The sequence below is a fragment of the Aquila chrysaetos genome, chromosome 6 (genome assembly GCF_900496995.4).
Source record: "Aquila chrysaetos chrysaetos chromosome 6, bAquChr1.4, whole genome shotgun sequence".
Lineage (NCBI taxonomy): Eukaryota > Metazoa > Chordata > Aves > Accipitriformes > Accipitridae > Aquila > Aquila chrysaetos.
In genome coordinates, this window is record NC_044009.1 from 9,470,996 (window position 1) to 9,489,341 (window position 18,346).

Below are 18,346 nucleotides of genomic sequence, written 5' to 3' on the forward strand. Positions count from 1 at the left end.
GCTCAGTGCACCCAGCCCTGTCCCATGGCACGACCCTGTCACCTGGAAGGGCTGGGTTGTTGGCAGGGGTAGAAAGCACCACTGGAGGAAGGAAAACACAGGCAGCTTCCCATGTCTGTAACTCACACGCAGACCCTTCACTGGATGGAGATGTTCTCCTCCCAGTGAGCTGTTGTGTTGTGCTGTGTACCTGCCTGAAAACATGAACCCTTCTCTCTGACTCACCTTTCTCATGCCTGGAGCTGTGGGCTCACACATCCTTGTCAAGGTAGCAGGGATGCTCTCTTTTCCCAGATTAGGAAACTGGTGGACATGGCTCATCACAAGTAGTCAGCAAGGCTGCATCTCAGCTAAGCAAGGCTGGCATCACCTCAGAGGACAACATGACATGCACAGCTCTGGGAGTTAGAGATTAGTGCATGGTGGTGCCAGAGGTGATAGGCAGCAGTAAGTATAGGCAGAGCAGTCCTGCTGCAGTATGGCTGGCCATGCCAGTCACCCTCAGGATCCAAGAAAAGGAACATTATTAATTAAATAGGTTTTATTGCAACTGTATTGATCTCTTTTTCTCCTCTTGCAGGTGATAAATGCTATCGAGCAGGACTATCGGCTGCCACCACCTATGGATTGTCCAAATGCCCTGCACCAGCTAATGCTTGACTGTTGGCAGAAGGATCGAAACCACAGACCCAAATTTGGGCAAATTGTCAACACCTTAGATAAAATGATCCGAAATCCTAACAGCCTGAAAGCCATGGCACCTCTCTCCTCTGGGTATGTATCTGTCTTCCTCTTGTCCTTTGGCTTCTATTTGCAGATCTGCTGTCTTTTGTGTCCTGGTGGGAACCATCCTTGCATCTCTCTAGGCCTCCCTATTTTAGAGGCAGCTTGGCCTGTGTTGTTTGGTCGTTTATACGAAGGGAGTTAAAAGATGTCGAGGTCACTCTGGTCCCTCTTCTTGGACAGGTTAGATCTGGTGAACACAGGCAGCTCATTGAGTTGGACGGTGTACTCTGCACAGTTAGAGGAGCATCTTGGTTTCATGTACATGTGATTGCTGGATGGGTGTGGTTGCTTTGGTAGTCCAGTCTCATATGCAGTGGAGGCAAATAAAGCCTCCTCAGGCAGTATGATGTTTCCCTGGACTGGGTGGGGATACACCAACTTGTGGGAAGCACTGGCCCCATTATGAGAATGTACTTTCTCCCCTTGTGCAGCCAGGATTTTAGAGCTGCATTCCATTGTCTTTGATGGCTCCTACCCCTCCTGTACAAACTGATCCAGAAAGACTTCTGTGATGCTCTGCACAATCCTTCCCTCATTTGAGTAGAGTGCTTTCTGGGTGGTACTTCATAATACAGTGTGGTGCAGGCACTGTGAATGATGCTGGTCCAGGTCCCTCCAGCTGATGGAGGGTGCAGAAATACACGTGCTTGCTGCTGTTTGTTCTGCTCATTCCCCATTTCTGTGTTGCAGGATGAACCTCCCCCTACTTGACCGCACAATCCCGGATTATACCAGCTTCAACACTGTGGATGAATGGCTGGATGCCATCAAGATGAGCCAGTACAAGGAGAGCTTTGCCAGTGCTGGCTTCACCACCTTTGACGTAGTATCTCAGATGACTGTAGAGTAAGTGCCCAGGCTTCTAGTCCCAAAGCACATGCAGAAGTCTCAGTAGTTTAACAACAATTGGTCATTATTGAATTAGTTTTTATTTTCACATGATGTAGTTTTACTTTCATAGAATTTGTTGATTTGTGGACCCACTTTTAGTGTATTCAGTTTCTGCAGAACTACTCCATTCTGCAGGCTGACTTGTCTCCAGACTGTGTGTCTGTCTCTCACTCTGAATCTGCAGAATGCATGTTCTCACTGCGAAAACAACCCCCCCACAACGGTCTCCAAAACCCCAGCATGGAACAAATGGAGATTTCAGGCCAGCACCAGGCAATTCTCCAGCCACTCAAGAGCACTTTTAGACTTCTCAGTCCTCTTGGATGTATGGTGTATTGGCAATGGATACAAGCATGCTGCAAGCAAATTTCTACCTAAGAAAGGCCTCTGAAAGTCCAGATGGTTTCAAGTTTGTTCTGAATTCTCCTGCATCACTATAAACATTCCTCAGTGACAAAATCTTCACAAGTTCTTCAGAGAAAGCAGGCAGTTGAAATCCATTTGTGGTGGTTTTTGAAATCCCTTTGGGCTAGCTGGGGCTTTGATGCCTCTGGTGAAAGATTTGTGGTTGGTTGCAGTTAGCTTTAGAAACCCTGCCTAAGAAAGCACCAAGCATTAAAGCCATCTGTAAGTGCAACGATGTCTGGTAACCAGGAAGGTTTTTGGATTTCGTGCCTAATTCCAGACTTTAAATCTACCAATGTATCAGAATCCATTCACACAAACAGCCAAACTGACCTTTTCTGGCTTTTTGTTCTTATTTGCTGCCAGGAAATTCACATGGCAATTCTGACTATTTCAGTACATCTGTGGTACAACCCCAAGGCCCTGGGGATGATTCTGGCACACTATAGGCTGTGTGCGTACAACAGAAAGAGGGTCCATAAAATCTGAAGGATGGGGAAGAAGAACTTTGACCAAACTGGGACATCACACCTGCACCACAACCCAACCCTGCCTAGGTTGTGCTATATGCAAAATATATATATATGTGTGTGTATATATATATATATATATAAAGTGTACAGTTCTGCAGGCAGTCCAGCTAATGAAGTCTGTTTTTTCACAGACAGAATACCACTTCTCCCAGTTAAATACCACTTCTCCCAGTTCCTTACCATGTCTCTCACAATATCTTCCAAGTCCTCTCCAAGTTCCTTCATCACAATCACAAGGGTATCCTCAGCTCGTGTCCCCATGAGTTTTGACAAACCTCCCTTCTACATTTCTCACTTGCTTGGCTGGAAATAATAATAGAGAGGACACTCCAAGTCCTTTTTCCTTGGGAAATAGTGCTGCAACATTACTTGAAACCACCTTCTAATATTCGCTGGTCTTTGCAGAAGTAGATAATCATGTAAGTGGAGCTGAATCGCCATAAGGCACTGTTTTCTTCAAATTTGGATAGCCAGCAAAGTGTAAATGTTTACTGAAGACTGATTCAGTTCACCAAATCCACATGGTTTCAACACTGACCTGCTTGAAAGGTTTCTCGCTGGTTTGTCTGCAGTCTGGGCCACCTGGGCCACCAAATGATGTATGTCCAGGGCAGAAAGCTTAGGAAGCACAAGGCTGTGCCGGGCCACAGTCTTATTCTGGTTTACAGACGTGAGTGAAGACTTTGGTCCTTGTTCCCAGTCAGAACAAAAGCAAAAGTCAAAGTGCCAGACTTCTCCAAGGAGGAAATTCTCTAGCTCAGCGCATCTGGCTGGGGCAGAGGAGGGAATGGAAAGCCCTTGCAGCAAGAAAAGCAGTCACTGTGAAGGACACCATCCTGGGAGCCAGAGTTGTATAGTGTGCTAGCAGGTTTCCAGTTGTTTTGCTGAGCAGGAGTCTGGGCAGCAGCAAAGCTGTGTCTTGGATGTTCACTCTCACACCGATCTCAGAGGGCATGGGCTGAAGCATGCTCCAGCGGTGGTCTCCAACCAGTTACCACCAGCCAGAATGTGTAAATCTGTGGCATAGCCCCACGCCCAGCTTTCCTTCTTTAGGCTCCTTTTGTTTGACCAAAGAGACAAGGTCTAAAGCAAGCTCTAAAGCAAACATACAGGCTCATGTGCCACTCGTGCTAGAGGATTTTTTTTCCACTTTTCCTTGGAGCTCATGTTTACCCTTCTTTGCCCATTGACTTCCACTCTAAAACAGGCAAAGGTTTTGCCACACTTCCTCTTAAAAGTCTGTTCCTAACACTCAAGGAAGGAGAAAAGGCAACTGAGTCAGGTATGGGTAACATCTTATGAATGCTATCCGTTCCCTGATCAGAATTTGTGACTGAGATTTGTCCACCAAGAGGGAGATGACTAGCAAATTCAGCTGGAGTGATCACAGAAAGGACAATGCAGAGTCACACTTATGCTCTTGGCATGACCTTTATTTTTCCCAGATGCCTAATATCTATAAAAAATAGAAGCAGTGCAAAAATTAGATTGCTGTGATTTAGCAAAGAGGACAAGTAGCAAAAGTTTATCACTTCATGGCCGTATCAGATCAAAGCAAAAGTAGCAAGAACAGCCATCATCTGCACAGGGGGGGTGAGATTCACACTGATGAGGGTGTAGCACATCCATTCATATGTCTCCAGGGATGGAAAAAATGGGTTACTGTGTCACAAAATGAGAGAGAGAATCGAAACATGCAAAGAATGAAACAAAGCAATATAAGGGTAGAAAACCTAAGGCAAATTCACTTACAAAGCAGTGAGTAGAGCCTGTGGTATTTGGTTTCACACTCTCTGTTGAGGTTCCAGTACTCTGGGGGTGCTGCAGATAGGTAGCAAATGCAAAGATTGGGAGGATAAGCCAGGAAGAGTCGAAGAGAAAGAGTAGAGGTTTCACCAGGTTTGCATGCATTTGTTGCATTTATGGAATAAATCTATGGAGACTTCAGCTCCCTATGCACCACGCTCATATATGGGCTTGTTCTGCTGTGAGAAAATGTATTCTGATATATATGCGGTGTTTGTTTCTTTTCCTCCCAAAGGGACATTCTGCGAGTTGGGGTCACTTTAGCAGGACACCAGAAGAAAATACTGAACAGTATCCAGGTGATGAGAGCACAGATGAACCAGATTCAATCTGTGGAGGTTTGATAGCTACGTGTCCTCCTACTCCTCTTCCTTGAGGCCCTGCTCCCCTTTGCCCCTGTATGTCCAAGCTCCAGTTCTTGAGTGTTCTGCACGGACCAGAGACAGGCAGCTGCTCTGAGGATCATGGCAACAGGAAGAAACACCCTGTCATCAACAATGAGAAGTCACCAAGAGCTTCTAGAATTTAAACAATGGAAAAAGGGAACAAAAAATGACAGCTATTTTGAAAAAAAAAACCTATGAAATATTTTTAAATAATAATAAAGCAATTGCATTCTTGAAAAGGGCTCCAAGACCAATGGGAGTCTCCAAAGGAAAAGAAGAGAGCAGCTTCATCTGTTTCCTCTTGCACAAGGCTGCTGCAGCTGGGCCCACACACCTCTGGAGCAATGAGACTTTTTCAAGAAGATGAATGCAAAGAAAGGTCACGAGAAGCACTTCTCTTTCTCACATGGGATGGCGGCTCTGGGAATGTCCTGCAGCCAGCAGTCCTTCCCGAAAGCCCCTTTTAGCAAATCAAAGGGGAGAGAGAGCTGAAGCTCTCTGGTGCTGCAGAACCAAGTGCATCTCAGAAATTGATGGACTTCTTCAAAAGCTGAAGACTTTTTTTTTTTAAAACAAATAAACTGAGACTAGAAGAGGCTGTTTCCGACAAATGAGAAGGAATCTGTAACGCCTGGGGGGGTGGGGATGGGGAAAACCAATCGTTTTTACATCTCTTATTTTCTCTTGTCATGGAACAGTTTTGTGAGTGACAGTTTCCTAAGGGTCCGTCCATCCACCCTCCAATGGCATCATTGTCTCATACATATCATATGCACAAGACTTACAGTGATGTCCTCACTAGATGCCAATGATCTTTTCCCAGAAGAGTTCCCAAGTACAGTATGTAGTAGTTTTTGATTACAAATGCTGACGTGTACCTTTATTTTTTGGTTGTCATTGTTGGGAGATTTGTGCTTTTACCTTGTTTTGTTAACACCAGTTTGTGAGTTTGGGGTTGGAAATTTTTGGTTGGTTGGGGTTTTTTTTAATGAAAAAGAAATGACATCTCCAAGCATCATATCATTCAAGAACTTAGATCCCTTCCCTGTGGAAGGAAAAATTGCAGCTTATTGACAATATGCCAGGAAAAACATTTTTTTTATATGCACATTTCCCCCCATTTGCTTGTTTGTTATTTTGCAATTTGTCATGGCCTGACAGATGTTTCTAACTGTTGGGTTTCCAGTTGTTCGCCAAGATGAAATGACCACCTGCTCAATTCAGGGTTGCTGGTGCAGGGGTGAGCAGCATCACAGAGGGTTTGTGGTTTGGGGTTTTTTTTTGCAGGGGGGAGGGAAAGACAGGGGAAGGTGGATGGATTGTGGGAGGGAATGATGACTCCACAGCTGGCTGTCAGAGCCCTTTGGAAATGTCTCACTGCTTAGAAAGGTGTCAGATTGGTGCATGGACCACAGAAAGGCAGGGTAAGCCCGGTCCTCTAAGAGGAGCTTGTGGCACATGGTTTCTCGGAGTCTGAATTGTGTTAGCTGCCAGGTTGTGGATGGTTCACTACAATAGCCAAACTCTGCAGATGTGCTCTGTGCCCTTCGGGGACCCAGTCCCTTTGTTAGACGATGAGCTGGGGGCTCTGAGGCAGCTTCGCTCTCAGCCAGTCGCCTCAAGGCGAGCAAAGGCAAAAACTCTGATCTGGTAACCCAGGTCTCTGGAGGCGAAATGCTGTGGTTGAAGCTGAATGGTCAATCAGTGGATTTATAAATAACTGAAATAAATACTTTAGTTGCTGACCAGGTCTTTGGTATGTGTAAATACCACCAAGCAAGTGCAGGGATGTACAAATGAGCTTGTTCTCCCTGTTCAGCACCACCTTGTATCCTTTTAAACATGCCTACCACCACCCACCTTCCTCTGGCCCTATGTGGCATATTTCCACACATCTCGTGGCCATGGCCAGCATAACTTGTGTTTACAAGCCCTTGTCTGCCATTTCTATGTCATCCTCCACTCATTTTCAGCAGCATGGGGTGTTGAAGGCACATTCATTGGGAGCTGGTTTGCTGTATTTTCCGGGAGCTGAATCCAAGAGGAAGTGTGTCTGCCATGGATGAAAATCACAAGCTGTCTAGGCCTCTGTGGCCAGACATCATCTCCCTAGACTGCTTGTAAAATATGAGGCCATTTATAAAATTCTTAGCATTTTCCACTTTTAGGCCAGATCCGACAACGAAGCACTTAGGAGTGGCAGCAGACCATTCCCTACAAGTGAGAGTTACTTCTCTGCTTAGCTCTTGCACTGTCCCAAAGTTTGGTGCACAGCTTCAGCACCAGGGGCCTTCACTGGAGGAATTTTCCCTCCAGCCCTTATTCATCTGAAATCTCTAGTGCAGGATTGTCTTTTCATTTGTATACAGTACTTCCCTGGTCTTGCATCCGAAAGTGCATCTGTAGTCGTGTGAACATCAGTAGCAGGTGTGTGCTGGGTACACAGGGAGTACCCAGTGTATTCTACAGGGAGTATGCTGCACTCAGTGTCCACAGTGCATCCCTTCCGACAGCAATGCCATTGCCTTGCATCTCTTTCAGATGGCAGAATATGATGGAGAGAGAGTGAGGGATGAGTGGACTATAGGCATGCTGTATGCACATGGTGCCTGGACATAATCAGCTGTCTGTCCTATATCCAGCCTGTTTTAGCCTGTGATCTAGTGGAGGGATGGTTTTAATGCCTTTGCATTTAAAAAGCACTGCTCCTGATCAGGAAGTGGACTCAACTTTTAAAGACCAGCATGCAAAAATCGATGGTGTCAACTAAACCACACAAAGTGTTTGCAGAGGGCACGCAGAGAAACAAGAAGCTTCTCAGTGCACCCTGTCCTGTAGAAGTGTGGAGCAGCAGTGAGAACTGCTCACATGGTGTGTCTCCATCTCACATTGTAGCTGCTGTATTTTAACAAGGAACAGTTGTCAGTCTTTCCCAAAGGCATGTCTGAAGCTATTTGGTGGCAGTCCAGGGTGAGGGAAGCATGATGCTGTGCCAAGTTGTCTAGCCACAGCCATCCGGCTACTTTATGTACAAGGGAGCTTTGCAAGGAGAGCTGTCTGTCTAGAAAACTCACCAGCAGATTCCTGTGGGGCAGCCATGTGGAAGGAGCACATGATGCCCTTCAGTTGTCCTTCCCAGACAATTCTTGACTGTTCTCTACCATCCCTTACATTCCTGCAGACACTAAGGAGGAGCAATGGCCAGGCAGCATCCCTTCAGAGCCAGTCATTGTTAGACAGGGCTTAGAAGGGCACTTCAGGTCTTCTTCATTTGGAGACATTTTGTCTTAATGCACTGAATCTCCTCACTGGCTAGCATATACACATCTACCTACCAGACCCAACCCACTGTGAAGGATGGGACCATACCAAGCTCAGTGCCGCAACTCACCAAAGCCATGGCAGCTGTCTGCAGGACAGAGAAAGCACATCCTTGTCTCTTCTTCTGACCAAAAATCACATGGTGTTGGTACTAAAAGTAACACATTCCCATCTGTTTATACCAGGCATCGCTGTGACATCTGTCTTTATTTGACTGTGTAGGACTAATGGAGAACTGGACCTAAAATAGAAATGAACCATCAAACACTGCAATTTTCTGCATCCCTCCAGCTCTCCTGGGAGCACGAGGAACCAAGTTCCTGTAAAGTACTTTGGTTGTAAATGCCTCTGGAGCGTGCTCCAGTGGAGGGCAGAGTCATAGAAGTGACTTTAACATATTTATTTCATGGGTATCAAATGTACTGCTATGAAATATGAGTCTAATGGCAAAATTCAACTTCACGGGGAGAACATGTAATAAGGGGAAAAGGCACTTGCTAACATTGACACTGTGAAATCCTGTTGTGCATGTGCATGTGTATGTGTGCATGTGTGAATACTTAAGAAAAATTATGACAATGAGATTTTCAGGCAGCTTGTTGCAATTTTCACATTTCCCCTCCACCTTTCAAGCTACCTCCCAGACCTACCCTTCTCCTCCTCTGTTTCCCACTGCCATCTGCTGTTAAGGGTCACCCATGCCTGGCGAAAGCAGCCGGTAGGAGAGCTGAGCAGGATGCTAGGTTGAAAACACTAAGTTGGTTGGCCAGTGATAAGGTCGAATCATGCAGATCATCATGGGGCAGAGTGGAGAAAGCAAAACATATGTGGATAGTAAAAAGTTAAAATATATTTAGTGGGTCATTTTCAACTGTTGCTACCGGCTCTTTACCTGGAATTAACAGCACGGGTGTGTGCCAGGCAAAAGGAAAGACAAACTTGTAAGATACAGCACTGCCATGAGGAATCAGTTGCCCTTGCCGGCTGTGGGGACGCAGAAACAGGTCACTATGAACTGCACTTCCCTTCCCAAATTATCTTCCCCCCTCCCCAGTAAAATCTCAGAACTACCTTTCATAAACTTAAGGGAGATTTGTGGTTTGCAGCAGCTGAGGAGCTGCCTGCTACAGTCTGGCTTCTCCTCTCGATAGTGTCCTCGCTACTGAGCAGTAATCCGTGTACAGGGCTTCCATGTAATCTGGGTAAATGTGGCTGTCACAGGGTTTACTGGTTATGCAGTATTAATTTAGTATTATAATTCAAATGTAATTCAAATGCAGTTTTATCCCCCAACACCATGCTAGTCATTTTATAGTGGAGTCATCTTGTTAGCGTCATTGACCAGTATGCACCAGTGTTAGCAAGAAGAGAACTATGTGCATATAAAATGGTACCCCCCGTGCAAGGCTGGGGAGAAAGCAGTGCTACATTTTCATGTAGCTCTGGCTTGGAAGATCTGCCATAAAGGGACTGTTGGCCAGCCACAGTAGCAGGATCGTGCTCTCCGCTGGCTGCTTAAGCACTATCCAGTGCAGAGTTGCCTCCTGGTCTGGCATTTCATGAGCAAAGGAGAGAGTATGTTTTATCAGTATTAGGTGGTGGCTATACTAATAATTCTTTTCCCACACCCCTTGAAGTTGTTCTTTGAATTGGTGTTAAAGGAAAGGTTCTTTCCTAGTAATCATCACACAGGCCGCAGATTAGCAGTGGCCTGTAGAGAAAACCTCTTGGTGGGTTTGAGCAGTTGAGAAAAACTTCTTGTTATATTTTCGAGGCTGATTTATATGAAACCTGGAGTCAGGGCTTGAACTCTGCTGCATCATTAACAGTTGTATCCTCTGATGATATAACAAATCTGTGGCTGCCTTGGATGTATGAATCCAGAGTGTCTGGAATTATCACTGTTGTCTGGTTTGGTTTAGTGGAGTCTATTTTTTTAATGTATTTCATCTTCCTTCCTGTGTGTCTACTTCAAGACTGATTTAATGTAGGTCTTTTTCCATCTTCAAAAATTTTACATACTTGCAAGTTCTTCACTTACAGGATTTAGCATTTCCTTCTTCAAAGTTATATGAACAACTGATGTAGTACCAACTTCATTTTTATATTCTGCTGGCAGTTACCCAATATCATTAAAGGCATGCTAAAAATTATCTTCTTTGCTGTGTTCCCCTCCTTTTACACTGCAATCTTTTAGTGAACTGGTGTTTGACATGCTTTCAGCTCTAGGACTAATAGTCCTTTATATCAATCAATTAAGCCAAATGACATGTCAGAGTTGCATGATCTGAGCTGTACCTGCTTGCAGTCAATACAACCACATTCTGTCCTGGAGCTCTAGTTTGTGACTTGAGCCCTGGTCCCACCTGCTTGTCATGTTGGTTCCACCATGTTGACAATTCAATGCAGTTCTGCCACTGGCTGTCTCACGAGCAATTGCCACCAAAAAATTCTCTTCTGTATTGCTGATTTCATCTTGTCATTGCTGAGAGCTGCTAGAATCCTCCTACTATGCAGAATATATATATTTTATCTTCAGTCAAATTTTAGCCTTGTCTTTAGACTTCTCCAGGATGACTTTGTTTCTTGTAGCTACTGAGCCCTTCCCAAAGATAGGACACAACTTTGGTCTGTGTTTGCATCCATATGTGTTACAATTTTCCATAGTTCTCCTAGAAAACCCCCTGCACTCTACAAATATTTCCTGGAATTCACCTTATTGCTCTCCGTCTGTTATTCCTGCCAACTTGACTGACAAATGTTATCTGCAGAAATTTGGGACTGGAAATGAGAAGTCCTCTCTCCCCACAAATCTTTGTCTTAATCTGCATTCTCAGCTGTCTTAAAATTGATTCAGCAGTTTCGCTCTCTTTTTTTTTCAGTTTTGCAAGAAATTTCTCTGCAGTCCTGTGCTTAGTAGGAGTGCAACAGCAGTTTCTGTAGTGATCTGTATGATCACTGACTTGATCACTCTAACCACAGACTGTTAGATATTCATAGTGCCCCTGACTGCCATTCCTGCAAACAAGCCACAAGACTTGACGTTGTGTGCCTCTTTTTTTTTCAGGAACTCTGTTTTGCCTTCATGAAAAAAGAACAACAAGTGTTTGGTTGACCCTTTTCCAGTTTTTTCATTCCAGTAAATTTCAGGAATTTTTCAGTTGCCTCAACTGTAGCTTCTACTTCTACCTCTAAGGTCAGTCTTCAGTTCCTGCACAGATGTCATGCTGTACCCTTTGATGATTTCTACTAAGTCTAGGAGGAAAGGATTAAACTTTGTCAAGTCTTTAATAGCTGAACAGCTGTGTTCGCAAAAACTAACGGAAAGCATTCAAGGAGGACTAGGGGGAAGCATGTTATTCTAACCTGAGGTTTAAGCTGTCAGTCAAATCACCTCTTTTCCCAAATTGCCTTTCTTCTGGACTTCCAGCTCACTGACTCCAGTTTGTGGTGAGTGAGCTGGTCTGTGCATCTGGGAGATGGAGGTTGACAAAAGCACCAGACCCCTCCTGAACAGTGCCTCGCAGGCATTGTGGACACCAGCCTGAGACAGATGGTGTGGCAAATCCACATCCTTGCTTGGCCTTTGCTAGCGGAGAATAAATGTGAAGTCTCTGATTGCTAACAAATATTAGCACTCAGTAGCCTTCACACAAGAATGTTGTTATGAGCCAGTAAATCTCTGATGTGGTGGCTTCTCAAGTGCTGGCGACACTTTTGTTCTTCTCAACTCAAAAGGGATACACGGAAACTAAGAAATATCCAGATATGGGCCTCAGGAACAGCCAGAGGTCTTTGGGAGGCATAAAAGATAAATAGATTTTGATTTCTGGCAGAGGTAAACCATGATGATAAAAAAATTTCATGCCATTAAATCAGGAAAGATGCGAGTGAGGTGAATAAACAGCAGTCACTGTTTCTCACAATAAAAGCACTAAGGCAGGTGAAGCAGAATATTCTTTGGCACAAAGCACAATGATTGAAGGGTGGAACTCTGCTGGAGCACGTTGATACCAAGCATTGGATGGATTCAAAAGATGACTGGACAAATTTGTGGAGGAATAATCTCCTCAACACAAAAATACCTCTTCCAGTTTTTCTGGGTCACAGATGCCTGGGGGCATGGGGTGTGTAACAGCATTCTTACAGCACTTCTTTTATACTGTTGTATTCTTGGGACTGACACATTTTAAACGTCTTAAAAGCCCAAAGTCTCTATCAGGCATCATTGATTTTCCATTCTTCACTCTTTCTGGTGAAGGATTTCTCTGTGGAACCAATGGGCTTCCCATGTCAGAGGAAACCGCGTGCTTCCTCCTCCCAATTCCTTGTGTAGCACAATGCATCCCTGGGACTCAGAGCTGCAACGTGTCATCAGTGCCTCAAACAGCAGTAATGGCACAAGAAGGGAGACTCTCTTGATGGTCCATCACGCTCTGGATGTGGAAGCTCTGTACGGAAGCATCCTCGCCTGAAACCTTCTTTTACGTTTCAGAGAACCTTATGCACAGAGGGGGATCCTGGCGTAAGGAGAGGTCCCTTTCCTTCTTTCCTTCCTCTGCTATGGCTTGGTTTCTGACAGAGAGACTGTTGCCCCTCTGCACTGGAAGTTGGCAGGGCCTGCATGAGCTGTTGCTGCTGGTTGCTTGGGTATCTAACCATGAGTCCAGATGGACCCACAAGAACTGCCTCAAGGATGAAAATGCAGGAAAGGAGCCTGGGACAAGCTCCTAAAACAGGTCTCGGTGCAATGGAGTGATTCAAGGCTGGGCTGGGTGCATGCAGTGAAATCCCAGAGGCACCCCAGAACAGGCATTGAGTGCTGGGGGCTCCAGGACAAGATACAGACAGGTATTAAGTGCAAGGTTCAGTTGTGAGTGCTGGCCCAGCTCTGAAGATGAATTTTTTCTTTGTGTCCTGGGGACAATTTAGATTCGGACAAAAACCCCCTTCTGTTGCTTAGGCTTCCTTGATGGCATAAGTGAAAAGCTATTTGACATGGGCAGTGATTCATTTCCCTCTGCAGAGCAGCCCAGGAATGTGGGAGAAGGGCCTGTCTGGAGCAGAAGGGGTCCTTGGCTGTGTATTCCTGGGCCCCTGCAGAGCCTTGTATGCTGTAGGAGACCAGGGAAGGGACACAGTGTTTGGTGTACTGCTTCTTGCTTGGCCCCCTCTGGGCTCTCCTCTCCAGTAGGGACTGGAAGGGAGATGACAAGTGTATTTCTAGCTGATGATTTTATAAACTCTCTGATGTTTCTCTTTTTTCCTCTGAAAATCCCAGCTCCTGTGTTTTTGACCCCAGGAGCACTGGGGCCGTACGTCAATCACAGCTTTTATTGTAGGACAGCCCAACCCTCATATGAGGAAGCCAAGTTGCAGGGCTATGGGTTTCATGTTGGCCAGCCCACCTTCTAGTGACCACTGTATCTGGTCCCACCATAACTGAGCACCTCACAGTCAGTAAAGCACATGTCCTAGAGGCAAGCCAAGGCTTTCCACAGGACTGAGGGACAGAGAAATACAGACTGACAGCCACAAAGAAGTCAGGGTACAATTCCTGTTTAAACAGCTGCGTTCAAATTGCAGGAGTTCCCAAAAGACTGCGGTGCTTCTGGAGTAAGTACTCGCTCAGGGTCACACAGTCAAGTTGTGGCTACGTCCCTCAGGCCAGTAGAAGCACTGACCATCTTGCCTTCAAGCTCCAGAGTTTTCTTCCAAGCTGCTCAACAGTGGAAGGAAGTGAGACACCCCAGCTTATCCTACCCAGGATCAGCCATGTGCAGAGTGGACAGACAATTCTGGTCACCCCTGTCCCGTCAAACAGTGAGAAGATCTGGGCAGCAAAAAACCTGGTTTGAACAGGGGTGAAAGGAAAGACTCCCTGGAGGGTGAGGGAGTTGGAGAGACTAAACGTGAGTTTGGGCTCTCAAACAACTGCAGTTTGTGGATGCCCTGACACGTGCCCCTTCTGCAAGGAGAGCAATCCCTGGTGCACACATCTCCAGTGTGCCAGGCTGTGGTCCTTCCCCTAGATCATCCAGATTCTTCAGCTGAGGTCCTGGCTTCACTTCTCCCCTCTTAATAATGGCCCTCCTGAACCAAGACCACACATCACAGCACAGCCCTTGCTGTCCTGCTGGAGCTGGAGCGGGAGAAATCAGGGACTGGGGGTTTGCATCTGTTCCTTCACTTATGGATCCAAGCATAGACCCCCTGCATTGGGGGGCATTCTGTTGGATGCCCTCCTCCAGTGACTTCTCCATCCACTTTTCAGCCTGTGACCCTTGCACCCTTTTCTTTTTTATTGCTTGCCCTCCATCATCAGCTGTCTGTTCTCTGCATTGTTTCTTTGCCCTCTGTCCCTTCCTCAGTATAGGAGGGCAGGATGGTTTGTTTAGGTTTGGGCCATCACCAAGGATTCCCTTCCTTGGAGCTTGCTCAGCACATCTCTGCAGGGAACCTGTTTTTAGCTATATTTCTTCCCATGAAAAAATCCCCCCTCTGCCTATCTGTCTTTCTCCCTTTCCTCCCTGGAAACACCAGCCACCTCGCATCCCAGATCATCCTGGATAAAGAAGAAGAAAGTTGTATGAAACTGGGACAGGTGTGGCAGGATCCTTAGTCAATGTTCCCATGGGATAGTTCAGGGAAAAGGGTCCAACCCTCCCTCTTACCCACAGGTAAATGAGCACACCCATCAGTCTCAGGACACGATTTCTATTCCCAGGTCTGCTTTGAAAAGGCTTTGCTGGCCTTGTGTCACTCTCTGCCATGCCATCTGTTTTGGATGGACTTTGAAGTCAGTCTACCCAGGGCATGCCTTGAGGCCCAATTTTAAGTTTTGTGGGAGTGTTCAAGGGGTTGAAGCCAGAGCCAAGCGGTAGCAGTTCCTGCTGGAGAAATGAGCCTGGTGTTTCAAAGCACTGCCCCAAGGAAATCCGTGATCCCCGCTCACTTAGCCAAGCCATGGTCTGAGAGGTGGTGGGGTGCAGGACACAGGTGAGTTGCAACTAGGAGCTCGAAGACCTTCATTCAGGGTGAGCTGGGCACAGATAGTCAAACTGCCCTCTGCAGCCCCAGATGCCATGTATCAATGGGCTTTGGAGGAACTGAAGAGCCAACATAGCTGTCCATGTTTCCATTTTAAAAGAGTCCTTGCAGGGAGGATCTTTTCCTAGCTTGGAGACTAATGCCCAGGTCAGCAATGCAAGGGAGAAAGCAAGAAGGTCCTGGCGGGAAGGAAGCCTTATGCTGAGGTCTGAAAGGTGAGATGGGGAGGTAGCAGTAATGTAGCAGGGAAGAGGGTGGTTGAGCACTGTGGCAACAAATCCTCTTGCCTGTCAGGGTGTTGGATTACTGTGGTTTTCTCATATGGCTCCTCCAACGTGACAAGATATGAAGCTGTCAGCTTTCACTGGAAGATTGTGGAGGAGCTGCCTATGTCATTGGGAAGGTTTGTAAGGAGAGGAGATTTTGCTGGGCTCTGGCCTCCTTGTCATGGCTTTGGAAGGAGCTGGCAGTATAGGCTGGGGAAATTATGTGTATCCTTCAACTGCCCAAAGTCAACTGTGTCTAGTCAATGCTACATCTTGTCATCCCCCTAACACTAGTCCAAGGATACATCAGCTGGGCTCCAGGGGCATCCCCAACCCTGGTTTCCTACTCTTCGTCATCCTGTGTGTTGGCTGTGGCCCTGTGGACAATGTAACGCTTTTCATGACAGTATTTGTATTTTTTTAATTGTGAATGGGGAGATAGTGTGCAGGTCCTTGTTACACAGGGATGTGTCTTCCATTCAGACCAGGGCTTCCCCTGGCTTTGTCAGATGTCTTTCGATGTTACTGAGAAAAATAAATAAAGAAATAAATCAGATGTATTTATAAAGGAAACAGAAACCTGCTGCTCCAATGCCTTTGTAGGAGTATTTTTAACAAAACATTTTTTCAAAATAAATGTGAATTGTAAAGTTTGAAGCATTTGCTTGTGGCTTTCTTTTCTAGGTGCTTTGTCCAACTTTTGCCCTTCCCAATAATCCTGCTCAGGTGTAAATATTATGGTAGACAAACATGAGGGATATTGATCTCTTAGAGAGAAGAAAACCTGCCCAGAACTTGTTTAGTGCCTGGGAAATGACTTGAAGATAAACAGATATCACTGTTACCCTGCTTAAACCATTTAGTCTGAATAAAATTGACAAATGTAGCCATTTGCTCCACTTGTAAATATCCAGAAGAACACTTTGTTTGTCATTAACTTGTTGTTTTGTTAAAAAGATGGTACAAATTTATATGTGCACATGTTTGAGTATTTGAACTTATGACTTCAGTGATGATTTTCTTGGTCTTCATGGAGCAAAAGGGTATCTTAGTCCTATGACATTTCAGCTGCCCAATGCATTGACAAACAATGGTAAACAGGAGGAGGCAACTCAAGGCAATTCAGTGTCTAAGCAGCTACCTCCCATCTTGAACCCCATGTTGGAAGTAAATCATAGCTGTTTTCATGAGAATCCTGCTCCCTTGACAACCCTACATGTAAAAAAAAAAAGGAAAATCACATATGTAAATGATCATTGTAAATCAGTGAAAAGATCAAGTTCTGTGGAAATGAACTCAATGCTTTTATTTTAATTACTATCCACAAATTCTTCTCTGCAGTAATCTTTCAACCCTTAAAGTCATGCACATTGAGAGAATTAGGTGTAGTTTAGATGATTGATATAAATAATATAGCAAATAGACTGTATAGACCATTAGCTGTCATAATCTAACATTCAGATGCAATAAAGAGTTTGACTCATTATAAGAACATCAATAATTTAGTTCATAATCACAGATCTATGATGTCTGATTCTGTCACCCTCCTACTTCCTTTCTAAAGGAAAAAGAATTTTCTGCATGCATTTGTCAGGAGAAGCCTAGGTTTGCTTGTTTGTAACTGAGATAAATATTTCTGTAGTCATAAGACACTTCTGTACAGCTACATTCAGAAAGCAGGAGCTGGATGTACGTCTAAATCTTTGGGTCGAGACCTGAACCAGCCAAATCCATTCTCTGCACATGATCAATGCACAACAGTTCTGAAATGTCTTGTCAATGAGAAATACTGATGGAAAGCACCAGACTGAAACCAATAAACCTAGGAAGTCTTTTCTTTGGCTGTTAATCAGCATCATTCCTTCTGGCACTACAAATCTGGAAGTAGCCAAACAAGGCATAAGTTTGCCCCTTTTTCATGGGGTCCTGGAAAGCCCCTAAAGGTGCTTGGGTGGAGAGGCTTATCTCCTGCTGTGACAGCTCTTCCCAAGAGCCTGGGACTGATGAGCAGCAAGGAGCACAAACCACAGGAGAAAAAGGACCATAAAAAATGGGATCCCTGAAAGGGACCAAGTAGTTCTGAGCCATGTGGAAGTGGGTGCAGCTGATGCTTGCCCACTCAGACACTGACTCTCAGCCCACATGCAGAACAAGCACAGAGGAGGGTCTTGGCAAGGCAGCAAAGGCATTAACTATCTTTCCTGTCTGGAAAGCTTGCCTCCCACATGACTGGCCTAGTCTACTAGGGAACAGTGTTGTCTCCATCTGGGGCAAGATCCCATCTCTGATGAAAACCTACTGAACAAATGATGGGGCCGGCATCAGCTCCCAAGAACTTTGGGCACACCTGAAATTCTTCCCAAGCAAGCCAGATTTTCAGCAATGTTGGTTCCAGGTTGGTGCATTAGTCTGGGCCAGACAGTCTGCTCCTAGCTCTCCCATGACCAGTTACTATAACAAGAGCCCTCTCAGCACCTCATTTCTCCTCCCAGCCCTACTTTCTGCATCAGGTCACCCACTCTCCCAAAGTATCTTTGTAATGTCCAATGCTGCGTTGCCCTGGTCACCTGGGTTCGTCCATCTGCACTGCCTGTATAAAACATCAGCAAACTGTTAAGGGAAGCTCCTGAGCCTATAACCACTCAACAAATGTGATAGAGGTGCCATTTTGCAGAATATGCTGGGAGGTGGAGCATTTGTGCTTGAAGCTGGTAATAAATAAGAGCAATGTGTCTTTCATATAGCAACAGGCCAAATATCTGGCACTGGGGAGGGGAATGATGCTGCTGTCCAAATATGAAACTGGTCCTACCTCGGCTGCTTCCAGCCTGCCTCCTTGCTTTCAGAGCAAACCATCAAGAAGGAATCTCAGCTGGATAGGTCTCATGTAAAAACTTGCTCT

General features: G+C 45.4%; 1 protein-coding gene across 2 annotated transcripts in view; it reads left to right on the forward strand.

Annotated features, from left to right (window-relative positions):
• The window catches only part of EPHB2 (EPH receptor B2), a 138,775-nt gene extending 122,678 nt beyond the window's left edge, over positions 1–16,097 (forward strand). For both annotated transcript variants that reach the window (XM_030017856.2, XM_030017857.2), the window contains exons 14-16: positions 581–774; positions 1,477–1,632; positions 4,657–16,097. In XM_030017856.2, the coding sequence (XP_029873716.1) occupies positions 581–774; positions 1,477–1,632; positions 4,657–4,765 (459 nt within the window). In that variant the 3' untranslated portion in view covers positions 4,766–16,097. The remainder of the gene's footprint in view (positions 1–580; positions 775–1,476; positions 1,633–4,656) is intronic.
• The last annotated feature ends 2,249 nt before the right edge of the window (positions 16,098–18,346 follow it).